Below are 21,983 nucleotides of genomic sequence, written 5' to 3'. Positions count from 1 at the left end.
TGGGGAGGAACCAGTATGGGACACAGGACAGGGGGATAAAAGGGGCTGGTGACGTGCGAACCAGTTGCTTGTCAGTACATTCCTCTGGCCGTGCCCTGTGCCCCATCAGCGCAGTGCCTCTTGTCTTCATCTTAAACGCCATTTCTAACTGTTTTCCTGGGTGAGGGGACTCCCTTTTCTGCGTGTGTGTGTGTGTGTGTGTATGGAGGTTTAAGTGCCAGCAGCTGGAATTAGACCACGAGTCACAGGGGCCTACGTGTCCGGGGTGCCAGCAAGTGCAGAGTCTGACTGAGGGGCCGACCCCTCTCCCGTGGTCGCTACGGAGGCTGACGCCCGCCGCAGCGGAGGCGGAACCCCGGGGGGCGGCGCCAGTCGCCAGCCGGAGCCTCTTCGCCGCCGCGCTCGGGTCTGCGCCGCCGCCTTCCTCCGTCCCGCGGTTACCCTGGCAACGGCGCCGGCGGCGGAGCCTGGGCTTCCCCCATCTCGGGCGGGGGAAGCCCCGCCGAGGCCCCGCTCTGACCCGGCCCCGCTCTGTTCTCTGCCCAGATGCTCTCTCGGGCCAAGCCGGCCGTGGGGGGTACCCCGCCAACGGGAGACAGGCGGAGGAAGAAAGGGAAGAAGGTGCCGCAGCTGGAAGAGCTCCTGGCCCTGAGGGACTTCACCGGCGCGATCGCCTTGCTAGAGGTAACGGCCGCGGCGGGGGCGGAGGCCCGGCCCGGCCCGACGGCGCCGCCGGCACCCTGGCTCTCCCGCTCCCCTCCGGAGAGCGATACCATCATTGCCAGGCCTGTGCCCGCCACGGCTGCGGGGCGAGGGGAACCCTTACCCAGCCTTGCGTCCCCCTCGCCTCCTTCCGCACCCGTTAGGCCCTGTTGCGGCAGCTTTTCCCCTCACTTCGCAGAACTGGGTTTGGCATGTGAGGATTGCCTGCTGCTTCCCTGAGAAATGTGAGAGCAGCTCCACCCCAGTAGCATCCACAGCTGTCAAACCATCCGTGATATAAGATGGCCTAGTATTACTTTGATTATCTGTGGGGCTTTATAAACTGTGTGGCAGCTGACAAAATTCTTACATTCTTTCTTCTCTACAAAGTTTAAACGGCACGTGGGTGAGCAGGAGGAGGATGCTGACCTTTGGATCGGATACTCAGCCTTTCATTTGGGTGACTACAAGAGAGCACTGGAGGTAAGGTGGGGAAATCCTGCTCCCCGAGTTTGGAAATCAGGATCTTGTGACAAAGCGATGACAACAGGAGGAAGATGTTCTGTAATAGGGAATAGTTCTGCCAGCCAGTTAAGGTACAAATGTACGGTAATAAGGCAGATGCTGTGGAAAGCAGTTTGGATTGGAAGAAAAGGTATTTGCCTATGAAAATAGACCTTTTTTAATGTTTTCTACTGTCTGATTTAATACTAGGCTCAGTAGCCTAATTTGCCCTTTTAAATGTCATAGGTCACGTCCTAAATTTTCCATTCCCTTTTTGCAGCTAGCTTTCCACAGTTGTTTTTCAGGTTTAATTATGTCTTTGTCTTCATTGTGTAGCTTATCTGTAATATGCATGCTTTTTTAATTCTTTCTTTAGAGGTTGGTGCCCCTGGCCATTTAATGTATTTTATTGTTCTTCTTTATGTTTTCTTGTATTAGGTAATTCAATGAAATGAGACATTCTTATTCTCCAAAAGCTTTAAGTCACTAAAAGACACATTGATTATTCAAATACACATACATTTTTAATATTTGCACCATACAGTGCTGTTGTGTCTCTTTCAGTGTATATGCATACATATACAATATCCAATTCTTTCTCTTGTGTCCATTTATGCCTCCAGTGAAACTCAATTTGTTGCCTGTGTCGCTGGGATCCCTTTACCTTCTCAGTTGTGCTAACATATTTCTCTGTAGAAGTCTTAACAAATTTTTGTTGTCTGCCTTGCTCTGTACCTCTGAGGGCTGGAATCAGTGTGCACACTGGAACAGGGGGTGTTGTGGAGTTGTGTGGTGATACCCACAAAGCTAGTGAAGATTTGAAAACAACTCCGTCTGCCTGAGTATTGTTTGTCTCATTGCTGTATTCCTACAGATGTGAATTGCTGGGTCCGTACAATGCTGTATTGCACCATTTAAGACTTATTGGTTTCAGTCAATGTCAGTTGGGGGAGATCTCCATCATGATTCACTGTGAAGCGTAACAGTGAAGTATAGCTGGTTTTGCAGTCTTTTAACTTGCTTTCCCTGGAAGAAATATTAAAAACAGATGATAATTTAAAGTATTAACAAAAGAAAATAACCATAGAGAAATAGATTATAGAACAATGATGATATTTTCTCTCTTAGATAAAATTAGGTGTTTAACTATAGTAATACATGTGCACAATATTCGTACGTGAGGCAGAAATAGAATTTCTAAAGCTTCCGAGTAAGTTCACAAGGCACTTTCCCCCTTAAAAAATTGAAGAGGAAACATCCGTTGGAGATGTTAGAAATGCTCAGTGAATCAAATTGACAGTATACAGTATAGAATGTAAAATAGCAGCATAAGACATAGTGATAACTTAATATTAATGTTTAGAGTTGTGGAATTTAAAGATTAAGAATGTAACAGTCAGTTGCTGTCGTTAATTTTTATCTAGATGTTAGGTGTTAATAAGGAGTGAAAGTTTAAAAGAAGAAAAATGTTTGTATACAAATGAAAAATAACAGAATTTATTTCAAAGAAATTGCAAGCTATTTGGAATACCCAGTAGGTGCTTTTATAGCCAGAGTAGATTTTAAATATTTCCTTCAACGAAAGAGTAACAGCTTTTTTTTTAGAGGTTAGGTTTTGTATGTGGTGTTTGATTCACCACTAGGTGATGCTATTGATTGAGGCTTTTAAAAACTGCAACATGGTCGTCTTTTTCCCGTTTTTCTGCCCAAGTAGGGACAATAAAAGGTTTGTATGCATGGTTTGTGGTTGGTTTGTTTGTGTGTGTGTTTTAAGTGAGAGATCACAGGGCCTATCTTTTCAGTTTAAGACTGATTTTTTTTAGCACAGTGATGAGTCCTGATGACTCTGCCATTTTGCGGTGGCATGTGGGAAATGAGCCTGTGCATCTCAACCTAGTTTCTTTTGGGACAGAACACTGTAGTTGTAATTCCCAAGCCTGTAGTAATCAAGGGAAAGAGTGCTGACTATGGAGGCTGAATTGCCTTTCAGTTATCAGCTTCAAGGTTGAAGTGTAATGCTGTATCTTCTCTGCTATGTTACAGAGGCATTGCTGCTGTGTTCTCAAGGACAAATTCCTTTATTATCTATACCCTCTAGATCTTGGAGCACTCTTTGGGGAGTGCCAAGAGCACTGTAAATAAATACTATGGATAGAAGATTCTGCAGAATTCTCCGGAGTGACATTACACACAAACTAAATGGTTCACACTCCTAAGCACCTGCGAGTGACAATGCGTAGTCTGTGTCGCTATATTCCCAGTTCATGGCTTGTGTTCCATATACCTGATGAGGGTCTTCAGAAACTATGCTGCTGAATAATCCTTTTATTTATAATGATACTTTCATAGTGAGCCAGGCATGCTGGTTGCATGGCAACTTTTGGAGAGGCTTGGGAATTGGGGTGAGGTGGCCATCATCCACTACTGGGAGAAGCAGGGAAAAAATGAAAAACACACAGACCTCCAGCTTCAAGAATATCTTCAGAGAGAATGACAGCAAAATATCTGGCGCATTCACATGAGAGATTTCACATTCTCTTATCGTAGGCACACCAACAGTCAGGTATTCTCTAGGTAGAGCACTAACCTCAGCTTCACTAGGGTCACACTTTCCCCTTCTTAGTAGGTAGATGCCTTTCTCAAAGAATATGCCACCGACAGTGGTCTGGTGGGATCATCCCTACTGCTGTACACCAATTTACAGATGGTACTGCACTGGACTCAACTCTTCCAGCAGTCATGGTGGCAGTCCCTCCCTGACGACTGTCTAGCTTCCTTCACTGACAAATTGATTTTTACTAACACTGAGTGGCTAGTGTCTTCCTGGCATCATATGGCAACCAGAACTCCCCTAGTGGATAGCAGCACCTAATTAGTTTTCTCATCTTCCATATCTACTATCCCTAATGGGGAAAAACCCACCTGTCTTTCTGCCATGACTCGTTCATAGCACTAATCTTAAACCTTTCCTGAAAAATTTCTCAAGTTCACCCAAGGACCAGAATCAGAGCATCAGTCCGATGATTCTGTTTCTGAGCTGTCTGATCTTATAAATTGAAGCAGCCAGGGCCTAAGAAAGGGAGGGCTATAAGATGTATTTGAGGTACTGACAATTTAAGAGACGAATTGGCAAGGGCAGGTGCACTGCTAGGTTGGGTTCAAAAACAGGTTTCACATTTGCACTCAGCACCCTCTGACCAGGCTTAGGCACACAGGATGCTGGCATGGTACAGCTGCCAGACATGGTAATGCCATTTTGGCCCATCAGTGGCACACGTGACAGCAAAGCATGATCCTGGGACCAGAGCCTTCAATGCATTGTTTCTGTCAAAATCTCACAAACTACATCCAGGGATTCAAACAGTCCTATCTGAGAGCAGAGAATCAGGAGCTGTTCCACCTCTTCGGTGGATGGGACCTCCTGCCTACCCTGGCTTGGCTCGAGATAATTTCAGTCAGTGAATCATGAAAGGTATAGGGCTATACTAGGGTAAGGGCTCATCCATGAGCAATATCTGGTCTTGCTTGAGTACCTCTGTGGGAAGTGTGAGAATACAGGTACGCTCAAGTTCCTGATAGCTGAAGCTGGAAAGGAAAAGATGGATTTTTGGCTCCGGGAAGTTCTCTAGGCTTCTCTGTCATGATGATTATCTCCACACGATGAATATCTCCATACCTCCTTTGACCACTTGTTGGGCAGCCCTATAGGTTGGCCTGTTTATTGGCTCTTCAGGGTCTGTTTATGGGTTTGGAGAATCCAGACAAGTAGTAAGGGCACTGAGCAGAATCCTGCTGGCCTCAGCATTGTCAGTAGGTGTCCATAGTTGTAGGCAATCAACCTGGCAGCCTGCTTTTGAGGAAAAGCGCATGTGTCTCGTGTTAGGGGCAAGAAGTAGAGAAGGGTGAAATAGCAAGAAGTTGTTATGCTCCTGGTTGGCAAAAGTGTGCCACAGGTTGACTGTTAGGAAAGCTTTTGGAGTATTTAGTTTGTTTGGTTTTGTTGTTTTTTTCGAGAGGATTGGGGAAAGCTCATGTAAAGTAGTCTTTGAGAGACTGATGTTGAATGCCTTTCAGTGAGAAAAGGGGCAACAGCACATAGTCTGGGCTCATGGCCCAGAACTACAGGGTAAGGATCACTAACAGTCCTCATTTTTATTTACTGTGTTTCCATAGATTCACACTGGTACTGCTAGAGCACTCTTTATTTATTGCTTGTTTTGAATGGCCAAGCCAGAACATGACTTGTGTTTATGCACTTTGTCTTTTCTAATTAATCTGCCTGAAGCCATAGCCGAAAGAGACCATTGGGTGCATTTAATCTGAACGGATTTTGAAAGATTCCAGATGGTCCCAATGAACAGCAGTGGCCTGTCTCTCAGAGCTCCATGACAGGCCTACGTCAAGACTGAACTGGCCTCAGTAGGAAAGGTTGGCTTCTATGAAAATGTTTTCTTTTTTTTATTATTTTTATTTTTTATTTATTTTAAATCTTCTTGAAGGACAGCTAGTCCCTGAAGTACTAGCAAGACTGAGCTGGCTTTTAAGGGCATACCTTACCAATATCTTCTCTCTTTGGGAGTGCAGTTTACTTTCGCTTGGCAACAGAAAAAAAAAATCTTTATGCTTGCAAACTATAAACTTTATTATTGTCAGCATGTTTCTGTTCCTGGGATTCACTGTCCTTTGGGCATGGCTTATTTTATCTAGTGCTATATGTATATGTATCTGTGCCTTTCCCCCAGAGGTAAGAAGTCTTCCACCCGCAGTGGCACAATCTGGTAAACTCTCCCTAGGAAGAGGGAAATTCCAATTCGTATGTTTGGAGGAAGAGTACAGAGTCGGCAAGGGGTTGTGTTGCTGGGAGGGATGAGAGGCTTATGGTGGTTGGGAAGTATGTGGATGGCATTCTTTCAGCAGGTCTTGTGAGAACCTTGCGTGACCCTGCCTGCTTTGCCTTATGCTGCCTGTTGGACATGGCTGGATGGAGAACAGAAGCACTAGCAGGAGGCACTTTCACTGGGATGGGCCTCCCTAGGAATTTAACAGAAACCTGACAGAGGGGAAAAAAATGGCACCGAGAGGTCTCCCTGCCTCTGTTTTTAGTACCTATTGTTATGCAGAGCAAAGATGTTTATCTTCAGGAATATCACTGTTTGGTAGCTGCAAAGTTTTTCTTCATTAAAAAAGTAGATTGAAAGATTGATCTGTTAAGTTTTTACTGTTTCACAAATAGCAAGAAATGAAACACAAGTTTATGTGACAGTATTAAGGGATATGTAATGAATGTGGATGTGTAAGAAATATCAGAATATGGTATCTAGTGGTTTTCTATAGCTGTTGGCTGTAAGTCTTAAAATGGGAAATGATGAAGTTAGGCACAGTTTAGTAATATTTACTATAATTATATCTTTATCTACTAGGAAATCTTGAATTTGCCCAATACCGACTTGTAGGCTTGTATTTTAATGCAGTGGTCTCCAAACAATTTTGATCATGCACCCCTATGAGTAAAAAATTTTTAAGCACGCTCCCCCAGTATATGTACATACATATATATAGTTATAAATTCAATACATGTACTACTGCACTAATATATTGTGTAATTATAAAACCTACACAAAAATAGAAATTAAAAAAGGGTGAGATAAAGATGAAATAAACACTTTTAAAAATATTTATTTTAGTTATTAATGATACCAAAAAGTATTTTCTTCCTGCACCCGATGGTATTGTCTTGCACGACCGCTGGGGTGCGCACACCCCACTTTGGAGACCACTGTTTTAATCTATACTGACACTACCTACAGGTTTATAAAAGCATGTTTAACACTTGCTCCAGTAAGTATTCACAAAGAGATATAATATATTTATTATAATATATAAATATATAATAATATATATAAATTTTTATATATTGATAACTTCAGTCCTGACAGAATTCATGCTCCTACAGTGAAGATTTATAGCACTGCTCATCCCTGTTTTCTGTTCTATTGCTGTAAACAAAAAAGAGCTAGGGACTTATCTTAGGTTAAAATGTAATAGTTTCGTTGTAAGAACTGCAATGAACTTGAGAATAAGTCATTTGATCTCAATAATTTAATGATATGTTGTAAAATGGTGGAAGAAAGAATGATATTTAATACAAGCCCGTGCTATTATGCATTTTTTTAAAATCAACCCTCTCTTCTGTTTCAGGAATATGAGGCCTTAACCAAACAACCAGCTTGCAATCCAGATGTTTGGGTGAACCTTGCCTGTACGTACTTCTTTCTGGGGATGTATATGCAAGCTGAACAAGCAGCCTTGAAAGGTGAGATGTGTGTCTCTGATGGAAAGGACTACTTCTTGACTTGAACACTTAAAGTGATTTCCAGAGAAAGTATTCAATGCTTTTTTTTCATAGGAATAAAGGATACTTTTGAGCAAAGTTTGTTGGTTTTGGGGGTTTTGTTTGGGGTTTTTTTCATTTAACAGGATAGTTATGATGCAGTTTGCTTCCTAAAAATACCTTGGGCAGGTGGAGCAGCTGGAACTAAAAGAAGCATCTGGAAAATAATTTCTCTTATTAATTTCTAAATACAAAACGCAGCATATGCTGACCAGCAACAAAAAGTTACTTTTCTTTTGACTGATTCCATGTCTCTGAGCCAGTGCAGATGAAGCTAATTAGGCTAGTGAAACGATCAAAAAATAAGCATCTGAGAGAGTTCAGCGTTCTCCCTGATGTGGACAAGAACTCTGTTTACATAGTTTGAGTGACTTAGTAGGTGGTCTTGTTGCCTTATAAGTCAGATATTAGGTATCTGATTCTTCAAGGCGCGGAGTTCACTGCAGTCACATTGTTACAGTTCTACTTTAATCTGAACATGCATGGGATCATTTAAAAAGAAGGAATGGAAATTAGATTCCACGGCAATTTTTACTCCCTAACAATGTTTCTGCAGTTTAATTTTGTTACCTATCACTTTCTATTTATCTCAGTGATTTATATTGTTTCCCATAACCATAGTATCTCAGTGCTTTCTAAGTAGAATTAATAGTAGTGATGTTCTCAGTCAGCTTCTGACTCTTGCCTTTTTAGGATAAAACTCTTACTGAAGTATGGGTTTTCTCCTTTCTTTCTTTAGTCTTCTAGTCTTGGGCTGCAAATAGGGTAGGGAGAAAATAATTGTGTAGTTTCTGCTACTGTGGAGGAGTGCCTTCAAAAAGGACAGTTTTGTAGTATTTTTTAGAAATAATTAGATTCTCGTATCCTTTTAAAATCCTCTGAAAGATCATGCTGAGCTCAAATCCCACAACTGGAAATGTTTCGTTTCCAACTGTAAAAAGTTTCACACAGAGCTTTGTGATCTGTATTGTTCGAGAGGTGCATAAATTTCTGATATTCACAGATAATAATTTGATCTTTAATGTACCACAAATTTGAGCTTTGGAGATTACAATCTAGGACTTGAACTGGAATCTAAAAATAATTGGGCAATAGAGTATGAGGTGTCACTTTGACCTAAGCCATGGAGGAAGCAAGCGGCTGCATCCTGTACCAGTTGGGAGTCATTGTCATCAGCTTCACATCATGTGAATTACAGTAATCCATTCTAGAGATGACAGATACACAGCTGGGCATGCACCTTTATTAACCGTGAGCTGGAAGTGAGGGGAGGTTAATTTTTTCGTGCCCCTTTAGATTAGTTCATAGTAGCATGGTGAGTGGCAGGGTAGGGGGTGTGGTTAGTGGTACTTGGGTGCTGGAGGAAAGGGCAGGAATACTAAGAATGGAGTGCAAGACGTAGGGAGTGTAGCTGAGGGGGGAACAGAGAATAACTGAGTGCTCACACTAGTAATATCAGTTCCTGATTTTATGTAATTGTTTAAGAAGGACAGCATGCCAGTTTTTATAGTGAGGTGCTAAACCTTTCCTGCGAGTACTGTAATACTGATGATTTCTGGCTACTTAAGCTTGGTGGGGAGGCAGTCACACTGAAGATTTGTAACACTTGTCCTTTCTCCATTGAAGGCTTCCAAGTGTTGTATATTCCCCTTTCCACTCCCATCACTTCAGTCTTTCTTACACTGAGGTTGAACCATTTTATTTTCACTCAAGACAGATCCTCTTTTAGGTTTTTTTAACAACTTAGGATTGCATCAGTAATGGCTGTTTGCAATATATTATTGACAGCTGAGGCCATATCTTGTGATCTCTTCCATGGTTTTGCAAAGATCCTGAAGAAGCAAAATATTTCATTGGATATAGACACAACAGGTGAAGTCTCTAGAAGAACACCATTTATCCAGTACTGCCTCGAATACTGCTGAAAAAATGATAGTGTTAGTGTTGGGCTGCTTACCATTGCTATTTTGGGATTATTTTGCCTGAATTCTTGCATACTGCTTGCTGTTTAATTGCTGCAGTTATACTAAGCCCCTGAAAGTAGCATAGTCCTAAAACAAATGAGGGAGAAGTAATTTATTTTCAGCTATAATTCTAAATTTCTAAAGTGATGGAATCTCTGTGTGAAAGGGAACATAAATGTCAGCTAGCTTTCTGGAATAGATTTTCCACACAAACATGTAAATATCTAGAAATCAAATAGAAGTTCCTTCTTGCCATGTACTGTTGCTGTTGCTTAAGACAATTATTGTTAACTGTCTGAGGAAAAATATGCAAGATACTTAAAAATTAGGAAATTAGCATTAAAAGCCATGAGGTAATTATTGCTCTTCATACAAGATATATAGTCCACAATCTCTTGTGGAGCAAGGTTTTATGTTTATTTTATAATAGATGTGAAGTGTTCTCTTAGCTTGTTGTTACTTAATTAAAACTTCATGGTACATTCTCTCAGGAAAGAATAAATCTGTATATCAAAGTCATATAAAGCAGAATTACTGCAAATATAACCTAAGTAGAAGAGCAAAAAGGCAATAAAGAAAAATCCTTCTTTGAAGGTTTTTCGTTACAGTTGTACTTTATCTCCTCTAGGCTTTCTTCCAAATTCCTTTCAGACATTTCTGGCTTCTCCTTTTCCCTGCTGTCCCCTTACATTACAGTTACTAATGTTCCTGGATCTGAGGTGAAGGTAGAGTTACTTTAAGTCAGCTACTGTTGTTTCATAGTCATCCCATAGTGAAGCTGCCAAGTGATACTTTGTTTACTCCTTTTGCATCTGCACTCTCGTACATTGGCTGAACATATGTTTTCTATGCTGTGTGCTAGCCCATCTAGTCTTGGGAGAATGAGGCTGAAAGTCTTCATTTTGGTTTAATAAATAATAATAATATATTCCTACTTTTTAATTATAAAAACAAATAATCTTATATTGCATTCCCAGTTCCTGGGCTTTGCAAAGAGCAAGGACCAGAAACAGCCTGGCACACTTGCACGGTGATCCTGGCAACTGATCCTAGTGTTCAGCAGCCTGCATAATGCTCTCAGAAGCCGTTGGCTAGCACTGCATTAAGAAAAACACAAGGACTAACAGTGTTCTTTTAAATGACAAAATGTGCACGTAAGTGGGGCTGCAGTTAAATCTGTTATGAAAATCAGTCTTTTTAGAATGAACGGAATTTTACAATTAAATTTAAGATTCATGCACAGACAGGGTTGTGTTGCTGAACCAGTCATTAAAATTCTTTTTTTTTTTTTTCCCTCCCTTCTACTTTTTGATGGGCAAAGCTTTGTAATTACTTTACTTCTCCACAACTCTGCATGTGTCAGATCTGAATGTGGTTTAACTGAACAGAGATACTTCTCATTTCACAGCCTACACTGGAAGGAGCAGTATTGTACAAAAGCAGAACAGAGATGGGTTAGTAAGAACAATGACGTTTTCCAAACCAGTTTTGCTTATGTATGTATTAACTTTTGCCAGGTGTCAGATAGTTGTCACCAGTGAAAATGTGCAGTTACAAGCAAGCATGGAGAAGTTGCCGAGTTTTCTTTTTCTTTAGACTACATGTTCACCTACATGCAAAATTATCTGCTTTCTGCTTGTACTGCATTTCTTGAGAACAGTAGTTCATTTTCATTGCATTTTAGCTGTGGTTTTGAACCAGCAGAGTTTGACGTACGGAACTTTCAAAGTGCACAAGTGAAAATATCAATTTATACATATTTAAACTTTAAAAACTACTAACCTTATTTTCTTGTTTTGCTTTTTAAAGTATAGTGGAAGCTACAGAACAGGAATAATTGATAGTTTTTTGCTTCAGTGATCTTTAACTTACTGTGCTTAGGCATGACTGAAATGAAATGTGTATATATTGCAAGTAACTGAACATAGCTGAACTGGCTTTTAAGTATTTTGGGAATGGGAAAATTTCAATGAATGTCCTCTGTAAATTTCATTCAAGAAAATTCTGAACAGTTGAGCTATTCAAGTGTGAACCTCACTGTTGGACCATGTTTTTTCCAAACATTTTTCCCATACCCTTGCATTTTCCCTCCACCAGTGAGACTGTGGTTCTGAGGCACAGAGGGTTTCACTCAGCTACTGTATTCAGGTGAGCAGGATGTTGTTTCTCAGGGACAGGAGAATAAGGTTTCCTCTGGTCATATTTTCTATGCTGTCAGGCTGGAGCCTTCTCAGCACTACTCCATTCCTACCAGCTCCTGCTATGTATGTTTAAGATGTGTTCTACATCTGTTGATGTGTATAGTGCTGCTGTAGTGTATGCATTATGTCTGCTAGATGGGATTTGTTAATGCTGGATGCATGACCAGCATTGCCTTGCACTCTTACAAGAGGGCACAAATGCCAGATTGTCCATGACTGTATTTCATCATCTTCTTACTGCCTGTGGCAGCAATATGGAACCCACCAAGAGTCTGAGCTGGCATTTCTAGTGAGCTTAACTTTTTTTTTAATAATTAGTGAAGATAACTGTCTTTCACTCTTATTGGAGCTGTTTATTATATTTTAACAAATACTTCACTAGGTGCCTGTTCAGTGTCAGCACATAAAAATATACAGAACACTTTTAAGATCAATGTCAACTATGACTTTAGTGCCTGGAACATCAGCACTGATCATGACAAAAATTATAGCGTAGGAATAACGGTGTGTTTCCTAGCTGGAAACAGCTAGCTATCCAGCTACCTCAGTGATGTCTTCAGCACAAGGCCAATACTAGACCTGGAGCAGGGTCCAGTTTGTTGCCATGCAGCATTGTCATCATGTCTGTTATGATCCCTAGATTGCTTAGTACTGATGTAAAAAAAAATATATATATATAATGTACAGTCATCTTCTTGAAAAAGTAGGACAGGAAAAGAAGATTGTGCTTCCTTGTGGCATTAATAGATCAATGACAATGAAATTCGGTAGCAGTAGAGAGTAATAAAAGAACAAGCCTAATATCCCTTAAAAATCATTATCTCTGATGAGGCAGTTGTATCACTTCCTGCTCCAGTGATTGACAACAGCTGTATCCAATATTCATAACCGAGTTCTTTCTGGAAACTAATCTGACCTTGTTCATATGTTTCCTTGTCTTCCTCAAAAAATGCATTTGGCACTGGGGAAAAAGAAACTGCTGATACTGAATGTTTCCATGGTTCTGCTTACTATATCGACAGGACTATATTTTGGGGGGGTTTGCCCCTCTCCTTCTCTGGCTGACATTAAGTAAAAGTGTCTTATTTTAAAGAATATCACATGGATAGTATCATATAATATCTTATGAAGCAGGACATTTTTTTCTCCCTCCGTATATCCATGCACACCATCAGAACTCAGATTTCATCTTTTGCCTGTGTAAAATAACGTGGAGTAACCCTCCAGCTTTTGCCAAGAAGTAAATAATAATTTTGATGTCAGATCAGATGTCATGTTTGCGAGGGCAGCACTGCAGTCATTGGTTCACCAGTGAAACAAGAATTCCTCGGTTTAGATTCTTGAAGGAGTATTGCTTGCAATTCACAATTTTCACAGTGAAATGAATGCTAAAACCCACTCAAAAAAAAAAAAAAAACCACTCAAAAAAGGAACACTGGTGTCTTTACCCATAGTACTGTGATTATACGATACGTTATTTTCAGTGTAAATCCCACACGGATGAGGAATTTTTTTCTCTTCCTGCTCCAGTGATTGACAACAGCTGTATCCAATATTCATAACCGAGTTCTTTCTGGAAACTAATCTGACCTTGTTCATATGTTTCCTTGTCTTCCTCAAAAAATGCATTTGGCACTGGGGAAAAAGAAACTGCTGATACTGAATGTTTCCATGGTTCTGCTTACTATATCGACAGGACTATATTTTGGGGGGGTTTGCCCCTCTCCTTCTCTGGCTGACATTAAGTAAAAGTGTCTTATTTTAAAGAATATCACATGGATAGTATCATATAATATCTTATGAAGCAGGACATTTTTTTCTCCCTCCGTATATCCATGCACACCATCAGAACTCAGATTTCATCTTTTGCCTGTGTAAAATAACGTGGAGTAACCCTCCAGCTTTTGCCAAGAAGTAAATAATAATTTTGATGTCAGATCAGATGTCATGTTTGCGAGGGCAGCACTGCAGTCATTGGTTCACCAGTGAAACAAGAATTCCTCGGTTTAGATTCTTGAAGGAGTATTGCTTGCAATTCACAATTTTCACAGTGAAATGAATGCTAAAACCCACTCAAAAAAAAAAAAAAACAACACTCAAAAAAGGAACACTGGTGTCTTTACCCATAGTACTGTGATTATACGATACGTTATTTTCAGTGTAAATCCCACAATCTGTCCTGCTTGTATTTTTGGAGTCTTTGATGGCCAAATGTTTTGAATTGTGAAGGGTGGTTGTGGTTGGTTTAAGTTTCGCACAAAAGCACATGTGGGGTCCATGTGCAACCCTTCTAAATTTTGGTATTAAAACCTATCAATTAATGCTGGGGCACATGTGGAGTTACCACAGTATCATTGCTGATAACATTCTGAAGAACATGCATTTAAATTCAGGTACTCTAACTTTCTAACTCCATGGATGAAATAATTTCTAGAATGTACTATCATGTCAGTTATACTACTACTGCTGCTTATACAATATTGATTGTAAATCAGAAAAACTTTCCACTCTTTAATAATTAGGCTAATGAGAATTCCCACATATATCCTAGATTGAAGACCATTTAGCTTCTTAACAACTTGATGCTCTGTTAGTAATACCTCGCAAGATGTTGTGGTTTTGTGAGAACTCTCTCATACCGCCTTTGCCTTTTGGGACTTCTCTGTTCTAGCAGTTCTTTAAAGATACAATTCACTGTCCTCTTTTCCTAGGAACATGGTTAAATAACACAGCTTGGGAAGGAGAAAAGGGGAGAAATAATTGCTGTGCCTATCAGAAGTAGGTGGACAGCCTTACACTGCCAACCTGATGAGAATGGCCTGGGTTTTAGCATTGTGCACTGTGTTACAAATTTTTCTTACTACATGGGGCAAGAGTGAGAAGTCTGGAAATCTCTCCTTAAATTGCTTTAAAGAAAAAAAAAATCTAACTTATTACTAGAAAATTCTGTCTTGTAGGGTGGGAGGGAAGAGGTTTTGGTGGTTTGAGCCCTCTTTCATGGTTTAGGATGTCAGAAGAATTATAGCCTTGTGTTACAGGCCATTGCTTTGCTAACTCTGCACTTTTGTGGCCTCATAAACACAGTAAGTAATTCTGCTTTTTGTAAAGATTCCATGTACATCCTTTTTGTGGAACATAGGTTGCCAGCTGGTTGGTCTGAGCAAGAATGAGAGTGCTTATTAACCAAGTAGGCTAAAGAAAATACAGGAAAGAAGGGAAGGCTTTTTGGAAGATTGCTTGCAAAAGAAATTAATAGCTCTGTTGGATGAGGACCTTTGTCACTCTCAGTGAAGCACAAGGCTCTAGTGACTTAAAGCTCTACAGTTAACAATTTGTGTCATATGGAGTGAGTTAAATGGAATTCCTAATCCTACTAGAGCAAGAAATTTCATGAACTTTAGTGGCTCTAGAAAGGAGATGTCTCCCTTAAATCTCTTGCCATATCTTAGTTTGAATCTTATCTGCCTTGACTGCAGGATTCTTCCATGTGCCTTTTGTTCCTAAGGACGGAAGAAATATTAGAACTAAGTATAATATAATGTGCATACATAACAAAATGGTAGCAGCAATGGGTTTTGCAATACACTGGAAGTTGACAAGATTCCTAGAATTATGAATCACAACTTACTTCAAATATGACATATCATAGAAAGAGCCTTGATGATGAGTTTGTCTGTTGCTGCTTTTTATTTTGTAAAAGATGCTGTGCTGTGTGTCACTTGTGCAAAAACAGAGAACTATCGACAAGGCCCTGCAGGCAAATGATAGTGCAATTCATAAAAGTTTTAAAGCTCATGGAAGGCAGAGGCCAATGAAAAGTTATTTTCAACAGGGATTTCAAAAGAAATGGGCAAGGAATGAAGATAGGAAGCAGGAAGGCCTTTTAGCCACTCTAAAATTGGTAGAACCTGCCCCAGGGCATGACCTGCAAAGAACTGTACTTGGGCTAGTTCATGAAAGAATATGGGTGCATGTACGTCTATTGAGAAAGGGAGTTAAAAATACAGTAGAGACACCCTGAATTGTTCTTTGCAGTGATACTTACGTAATTTTCCTTACAGCACCTAAGAGTCGTCTCCAGAACCGTTTACTCTTTCACCTGGCACATAAGGTATGATGTCTTTTCTTCACTCATGCTTTGTTTGTTTTCTTTTCAATTGGGTAATGTGTAATTTACGCTGGCAACCTGGTAGAATAATTAAAATGTCTGTGGTGGCAGGAGAACAAACGTTTTCCACAATCACCCTACTGTATTAAAATGTGGAGGAGAAAGTAAGTATGAAAACATGATCTCAGAACAGATGCCCTCATCACGTATCTAAGGAAAGTCTTACCAACTCACTTCACCTAAGTCTTACAACAGGAACCTGATGGTATTTTTGATCACGAGGAACCTGGGACTTGAATAAAATCAGAAATGTGTAAGCCACTCTTTTTTTTTTTCTTTGAGGTGTACCAAGTTTTCCTAACTTGCAGCTGTCTTGGCAATTTGAGAAAAATGGTCTATATGCTATTACTGATCCTCCTAAGTCATTCAATATCCAAGAAGTAATATTGTTTATAGCATGAAATATACTTTACTTTAATTTCAACAACAATTAAATGCTTATTTCACTTACCACACATAGCTGTCTTCCCTTAAATTTGGATTTGTGCCATCCTGTGTTATACTTATAACAAGTATTGTGCTACTGAAGAGACTGAGTTTTGGGTGAAAGAAAGTATAAATCCTGAATGTTAGCTTTGATGTCAGATTCTCTTTACTTAAAGCTTTATTAAGTTTAAGAAAGAAATCTTAAAACATTTTTGTAGCAGCACTGGCACTTATAGATGGCTGTGATAAAGAGAAGTTGGATAATTCGTAGTTCATGTGGTTAGTCTTTGGAAACAAAGGGTTTTACGAAACTATAAAGCCCATGGCCTTTAGTTCTGTTAAGCAACTTCTCTTGCCTTTGTACTGCAGTATCATTTTGTGACTGGCTCAAAGAAGGAGGAAAAGGATTTGAAGAAAACTGAGCAGATAGATGAAAAACAAATACATAAGATAGAAGTTGTGTGTAAGAGAAATTCATAATTACTGTTGAATCAGCAGAACAAGCAAAGGGAGGCACTGGAGTAAGTGATTTGAGTAGACTGATTAGGTGAATAGCCTCAACTTTACTATTGTAATACAAATATAATGGGTATTTTAACTCTGTTCCTTGTTTTTATCCTTGTGTGTGTGTTATGTGCTATACAGCAATGCTTTTAAAAATAAACCATTAAAGAAACTGGAATTTTAAGGGGCTGATGAAAGAGAATTTGTTAGTGCTGTAAAGAAGTCTTGTGAAAATTAGTGCTTGTGTGTTGGCAAGTCTTGCATTTTTCTGCTATCCATGAGAAATAAGATTTGGATCTACAAACAGCAAAATTTCTGCTGGCTCGAATAATAACAGTCAAATCTTGTGTTGCAAAATTCTGTTTGTGAAATAATTCAGCTCTTCCCCTCTTATCCATCAAGGCATGTGACATGTAATTATGTCTAAATCACACCTTAAAGGAAAATGTGTACTTAGTTTTAGCTTCATATTTATCTAGTTTCAACTGGTCTGCCTCTTTAATTTTGGCTTTCTCCACTGGTCAAATTAACTTTAAAGTAACAGTTTTTCCAGATGTTTAATATGAATCACCTGCTGTTTGCCAGCAAGGACAAAACTAATCCAGCTAATTAAAACGTTTTTCTTGCTGAACTCTTCTGAGAATGTGTCACACTCTCTTTAGTTCAGTGATGAGAAGAAACTGATGAGCTCTCACCAGAATCTGCAAGACATTACAGAAGATCAGCTTAGCTTGGCATCTATCCATTACATGCGGTCCCACTACCAAGAAGCTATTGATATCTACAAACGCATTCTTCTTGATAATCGGTGGGCATCTCTACTCTAAACCTTATTGCAGTGTCTCTGATACTGTTGGTATTTGAATTCCATTTAGTTGCTTGGTTTCTGAAAGTAGGAATTTTCCCCAATTACTATGTACCTTTCCTACCGCAAAATGTGCACAAGTTGCAGCCCCCTCAATTTTGTTAATTTTAAATCATTATTGAAAAATGCATGTTTAAAAAGAAGTCTGCTGTCTGTTGCTTTCTTTTAGTGTCCCAGAATACATAGCTATCTTTTGCCAGTATCTCCTCTTGAATACTTCAGAGAAAGCTGAGAGTCCATCATAATGTATATAAGTATGTGATGTAATGCTTGGGGAAAAGATTCTAACTTCCAAGTCCTGTAGAAGCAATCACTCAAAGCTAAATGAGTAACCTTCATAACAATTATCCTTTTACTTACTGTTACCACAAATGTCTGTCTTATTTCTATGTCTAGTTCTTCTGGCTTGATAGCTTGTAATGGCAAGGTTTTTTTGAAATAATTGTACTTGGTATAAGATAATAAGATCCATTAAAATATTTTCAAAGTTTTATGTGCATATTAAATGTCTTTGCATGTATTGCATAGAAAATCCTATTCTGCAAGGCCAAGTACAGTGCTCATGTTCTGTGCATTTCCTTAGTGTGAAGTTGCCACCATTTCCCAGATTTGCAAACCAACGGTTTTGTAGATAATTCTTTAAAGCTGCAGTAGCTGCCATTGAAAAATCTAACGTGAATCTGGATCTGGATCTGTGCGATCTTATCTAACAAACTAGAGGTCTAAAGATACCTAATAAGCATTTCTTAGAAACCCCAGTTCTGATGTGCTTGTAAAAGGTGTATAGACATGTGAGAGCTTTATCACTGATTTTAATGTTCTGTAGTATAACTATCCAGTGGGATTTAAACGTTCTCTTTAATCCTCTTTCCTGCAGGGAATACCTGGCTCTGAATGTATATGTGGCCCTATGCTATTACAAACTGGATTACTATGATGTATCACAGGAAGTGCTAGCTGTTTATCTTCAGCAAGTTCCTGACAGTACCATTGCTCTCAACCTTAAGGCTTGTAACCACTTCCGACTTTACAATGGGAAGGCTGCTGAGGTATCTATTGGACAGCCCTTCAGTTCACCTTTATTTTAGTTCAAGATTCCATGCAGGTTTCTTTTCCTTGTTATCTGTCTTAATTAGTAATGTTGATAATAGCCTTTATCTTGTCACTGTGTCCTTCTCTTAGGAATGTCACCCATTTCAGTTTCCCTGGTATTAAGCCATCTGTCCACGTGTGTGCACAGTGGTCTTACAGTTTTCCCAGTCCGCTTTTGACGTTGTGTCTATTATCCAATTGCTAAAATCATCACATAGAAGTGGGAAGGTAAAAATCTTCCAGTGACCCAGCACTGCTGGAGATGTCTTTCTCTCAGCTTTGGGGCTCATATGAAGCTCCATTTATGCAAGTGTGCTTTTTTTGTTTTCATGTTAAAATTTTGGAATGTATGTAATTCCAGGCAGAGCTCAAGAACTTGACGGACAGTGCCTCATCGTCTTTTGAGTTTGGCAAGGAGCTCATTAGGCACAATCTGGTGAGTAATGTTGTTCTCGGATTTAATATGGATTTAACTAATTTGTAGAGCTTTTCTTGATGATTCATAAATTGGAATATTTTGGGAATTGCAGACCCAATTGAATCTCTGCTGCCATATAAGTCCCATTCCAGAAATCCTACCTGTATAGTCAATGTACCATCAAGTGTATTTTTTTTCTCCTGGAATTTTTCCCTGCCAGTTTGAGACTGTGTCAAGAAAATAATAATGCTGTTGCTTTTACCCCCGAAGGCATATTAAAATAATTTATGTCCTGTAAGAATACCTTTGCAAGATGTTTTGTGGAGCCCAGTCAATAAGGACGCTGTAGAAACAAGTCAGAATGCATGACCCTGCACTCTTATTTAGTATGACAACAATGTGAGTGGAATTAAGATAACTTGGGAAAATGGTCTTCATCCAAAAAGTACTTAACAAGGGGTTCACAGGGAAAAAGGTGCTGATAAAAGCCAAAATACTGTGTGTTCTGCAGTGTAAGAGTCACTAATCACCTGTTAATTTTCCCTGCAGTGGTATTATTACTTTGCTGAACAACCGGTAACAGTAGATTGCTCTTATTTAATGATGGGCAGGTGCTTGCTTTGTTTTTCAAGACCAGTCACAACAAGCTAACACTTTTTTTCCCCAAGAGTTAAAACTGCTTTCAAACTGGACTTCTGTAAGTTAACATTCTTTATTTTGAATGTTGGTCTTTTGCCAGTGGTTTATTGAATATGTTAGATTTTTTTGGAGGAACTGTCATGTGAAACTGAAGTATAAGGAATCGACTGCTCCTGATCATTTTAGGATCTTGTGGCGTTCTAAATAAATGTAGAGTTGTTAGCCTAATTTTTTTCATATGAATATGTCATAAGCAAATTGTAATTCTGTATGTGTTCCCCTCACTCTTGTCTTGGACCATATTACTCTTTAAAATCTTTGATATATAATGTATCACTGCTTTGAACTGCTAAAAGCTGAAATAAATTAGTCTTTACTGATGGATTAAATACTTTTATATTCTTCGAATAAAGATTGTCACACGTCGTAATTATATAGTTATATTGAAGCAGGGATTATGCTAATGCCAGTACCACTGACCTTTTCCTACTGTTAATGTAGGAATTTAAGGATGAATTTCCTTGAATTAAGAGATCATAGACAAGATTTTGATACGCAGTTATCAATATGCTGCTTTTCTCTGCAGGTGGTGTTCCGAGGAGGAGAAGGGGCTTTGCAGGTCCTGCCTCCTCTGGTTGATGTTATTCCTGAGGCAAGACTGAATCTTGTGATTTACTATCTCCGGCAAGGTAAATACACCTTCCTCTGGCTCTTTCATAGCTTCAGGGATGACATTTATTCATCTGATCTCAACTGACTATTCCATGAAATGCTTTTTTTTCTTTGCAGTAAAATGTAATTTATTTAATTTTCTTTTCCTCTAGAAAATAGTGATGTAAGAGTTCCCATGGCTTGCAGAGAAGGGCTTTAATTGTATGCAGTCAAATAAATCTACTTCAGCAGAGTATTGGAAGTTCTTGGGTTGCGGGAGATGGCTTTGGGGATGGTGGTGTTTATATGTTTATAGTGAGAGGACCTCTCCTCTGCCTGAATTTGTGAGAATGGTAGGCGTATGTCCTATGAAGGCAAGGACAACTATTTCTGTAAATATGGCACAAACAGAATATGAGCCAAAGTGACTGTGAACAAAGGCTACAGTTTGTGAACAAGACATTTCATTCCAAATGTACTTTACAGCTCTTAAAGAATGCAGGTAGGTAGCCAGAATCAGTTGGAAAGGATTTTCTACTTGTTTCTCTCCTTAGTTGGCTGACTCCTTTGAATTTTATCTGAGTTCAGTTTCGGAGCCATTCCTGTTCTCCCATTGTGTTCCTTTATTCAACAGTCGGTTGACTGGCTGAGTGATGAGCAGTGTTAACTGCAGTCATCTAATATAAGGTGACGTGATGATTGCTTTTCTGTCCACTGCTTTCTTATAAGCCTTGTATTTTGTTACCTTTTAAAGGTGACAAAATAAGTTTAGATGACCAGAGCATCTGAAAGCAGAAAAATGTCTTTTTTTACTTTTTAAATAAATAAAGTCCATGCCTGCGATTTTTTTTTCCAAAATGTTGAAAAAAATTACCAGGAAAAAAAGGAGATATATTCTGCTGGCAGAAGTAAATCACACCAACTTTATATTCTTTGTATCCCAATAAGTTCATCAGAGAATCTGAGCATACGTAAACATAGTACATTGAAAAAGCTCTGTGAGCTTTTTATAGCATGATTGACTTGGAGTTTCAGATACTGATTCAGAGTAACATCTTTATGATTTGTAATCAACAGGGTTGGTGAGATTTAATCTTTGTAGTTGCAATAAGTTCTCTTTGGTGCTCACTTGTATCCAGGACTGCTTCTTTTGTCTGTATGTGCAATTGAAACACTACCTCATTGTTTCAGTTCAACTCAGACTGTGACAAATTTTAGAATACGCCACTACTGATGACTATTAGCAGTTAAAGAAATTCTTATTGTGGCTAATACTGTGCAATAAAATCTCATTAACATGACTTTGCTAATCTGCAAACATCACAGTCTTCACAAAATATGGCAATTCTATCCCTATTTTCATAGAATCATAGAATCATTGAGGTTGGAAAGGACCTCTAAGATCATCGAGTCCAACCGTCAACCCAACACCACCATGCCCACTAAACCATGTCCCTA

At 39.3% G+C, this 21,983-nt stretch overlaps 1 protein-coding gene across 2 annotated transcripts in view; it reads left to right on the top strand.

The window, feature by feature from the left end:
- The first annotated feature begins 546 nt into the window (after window positions 1-546).
- TTC26 (tetratricopeptide repeat domain 26) overlaps window positions 547-21,983 on the top strand; it is a 51,120-nt gene continuing 29,683 nt past the window's right edge. The window contains exons 1-8 of one of the 2 annotated variants that reach the window (XM_009290043.2): window positions 547-684; window positions 1,093-1,185; window positions 7,405-7,519; window positions 15,824-15,873; window positions 17,523-17,668; window positions 18,603-18,774; window positions 19,179-19,253; window positions 20,461-20,563. In XM_009290043.2, the coding sequence (XP_009288318.1) occupies window positions 547-684; window positions 1,093-1,185; window positions 7,405-7,519; window positions 15,824-15,873; window positions 17,523-17,668; window positions 18,603-18,774; window positions 19,179-19,253; window positions 20,461-20,563 (892 nt within the window). The remainder of the gene's footprint in view (window positions 685-1,092; window positions 1,186-7,404; window positions 7,520-15,823; window positions 15,874-17,522; window positions 17,669-18,602; window positions 18,775-19,178; window positions 19,254-20,460; window positions 20,564-21,983) is intronic. The other variant, XM_019474822.1, reaches the window with a different exon arrangement.

Source organism: Aptenodytes forsteri, unplaced genomic scaffold (assembly GCF_000699145.1).
Source record: "Aptenodytes forsteri isolate BGI_AS27 unplaced genomic scaffold, ASM69914v1 Scaffold284, whole genome shotgun sequence".
Classification (NCBI taxonomy): Eukaryota; Metazoa; Chordata; class Aves; order Sphenisciformes; family Spheniscidae; genus Aptenodytes; species Aptenodytes forsteri.
This window is presented reverse-complemented; position numbering and strand designations above follow the sequence as displayed.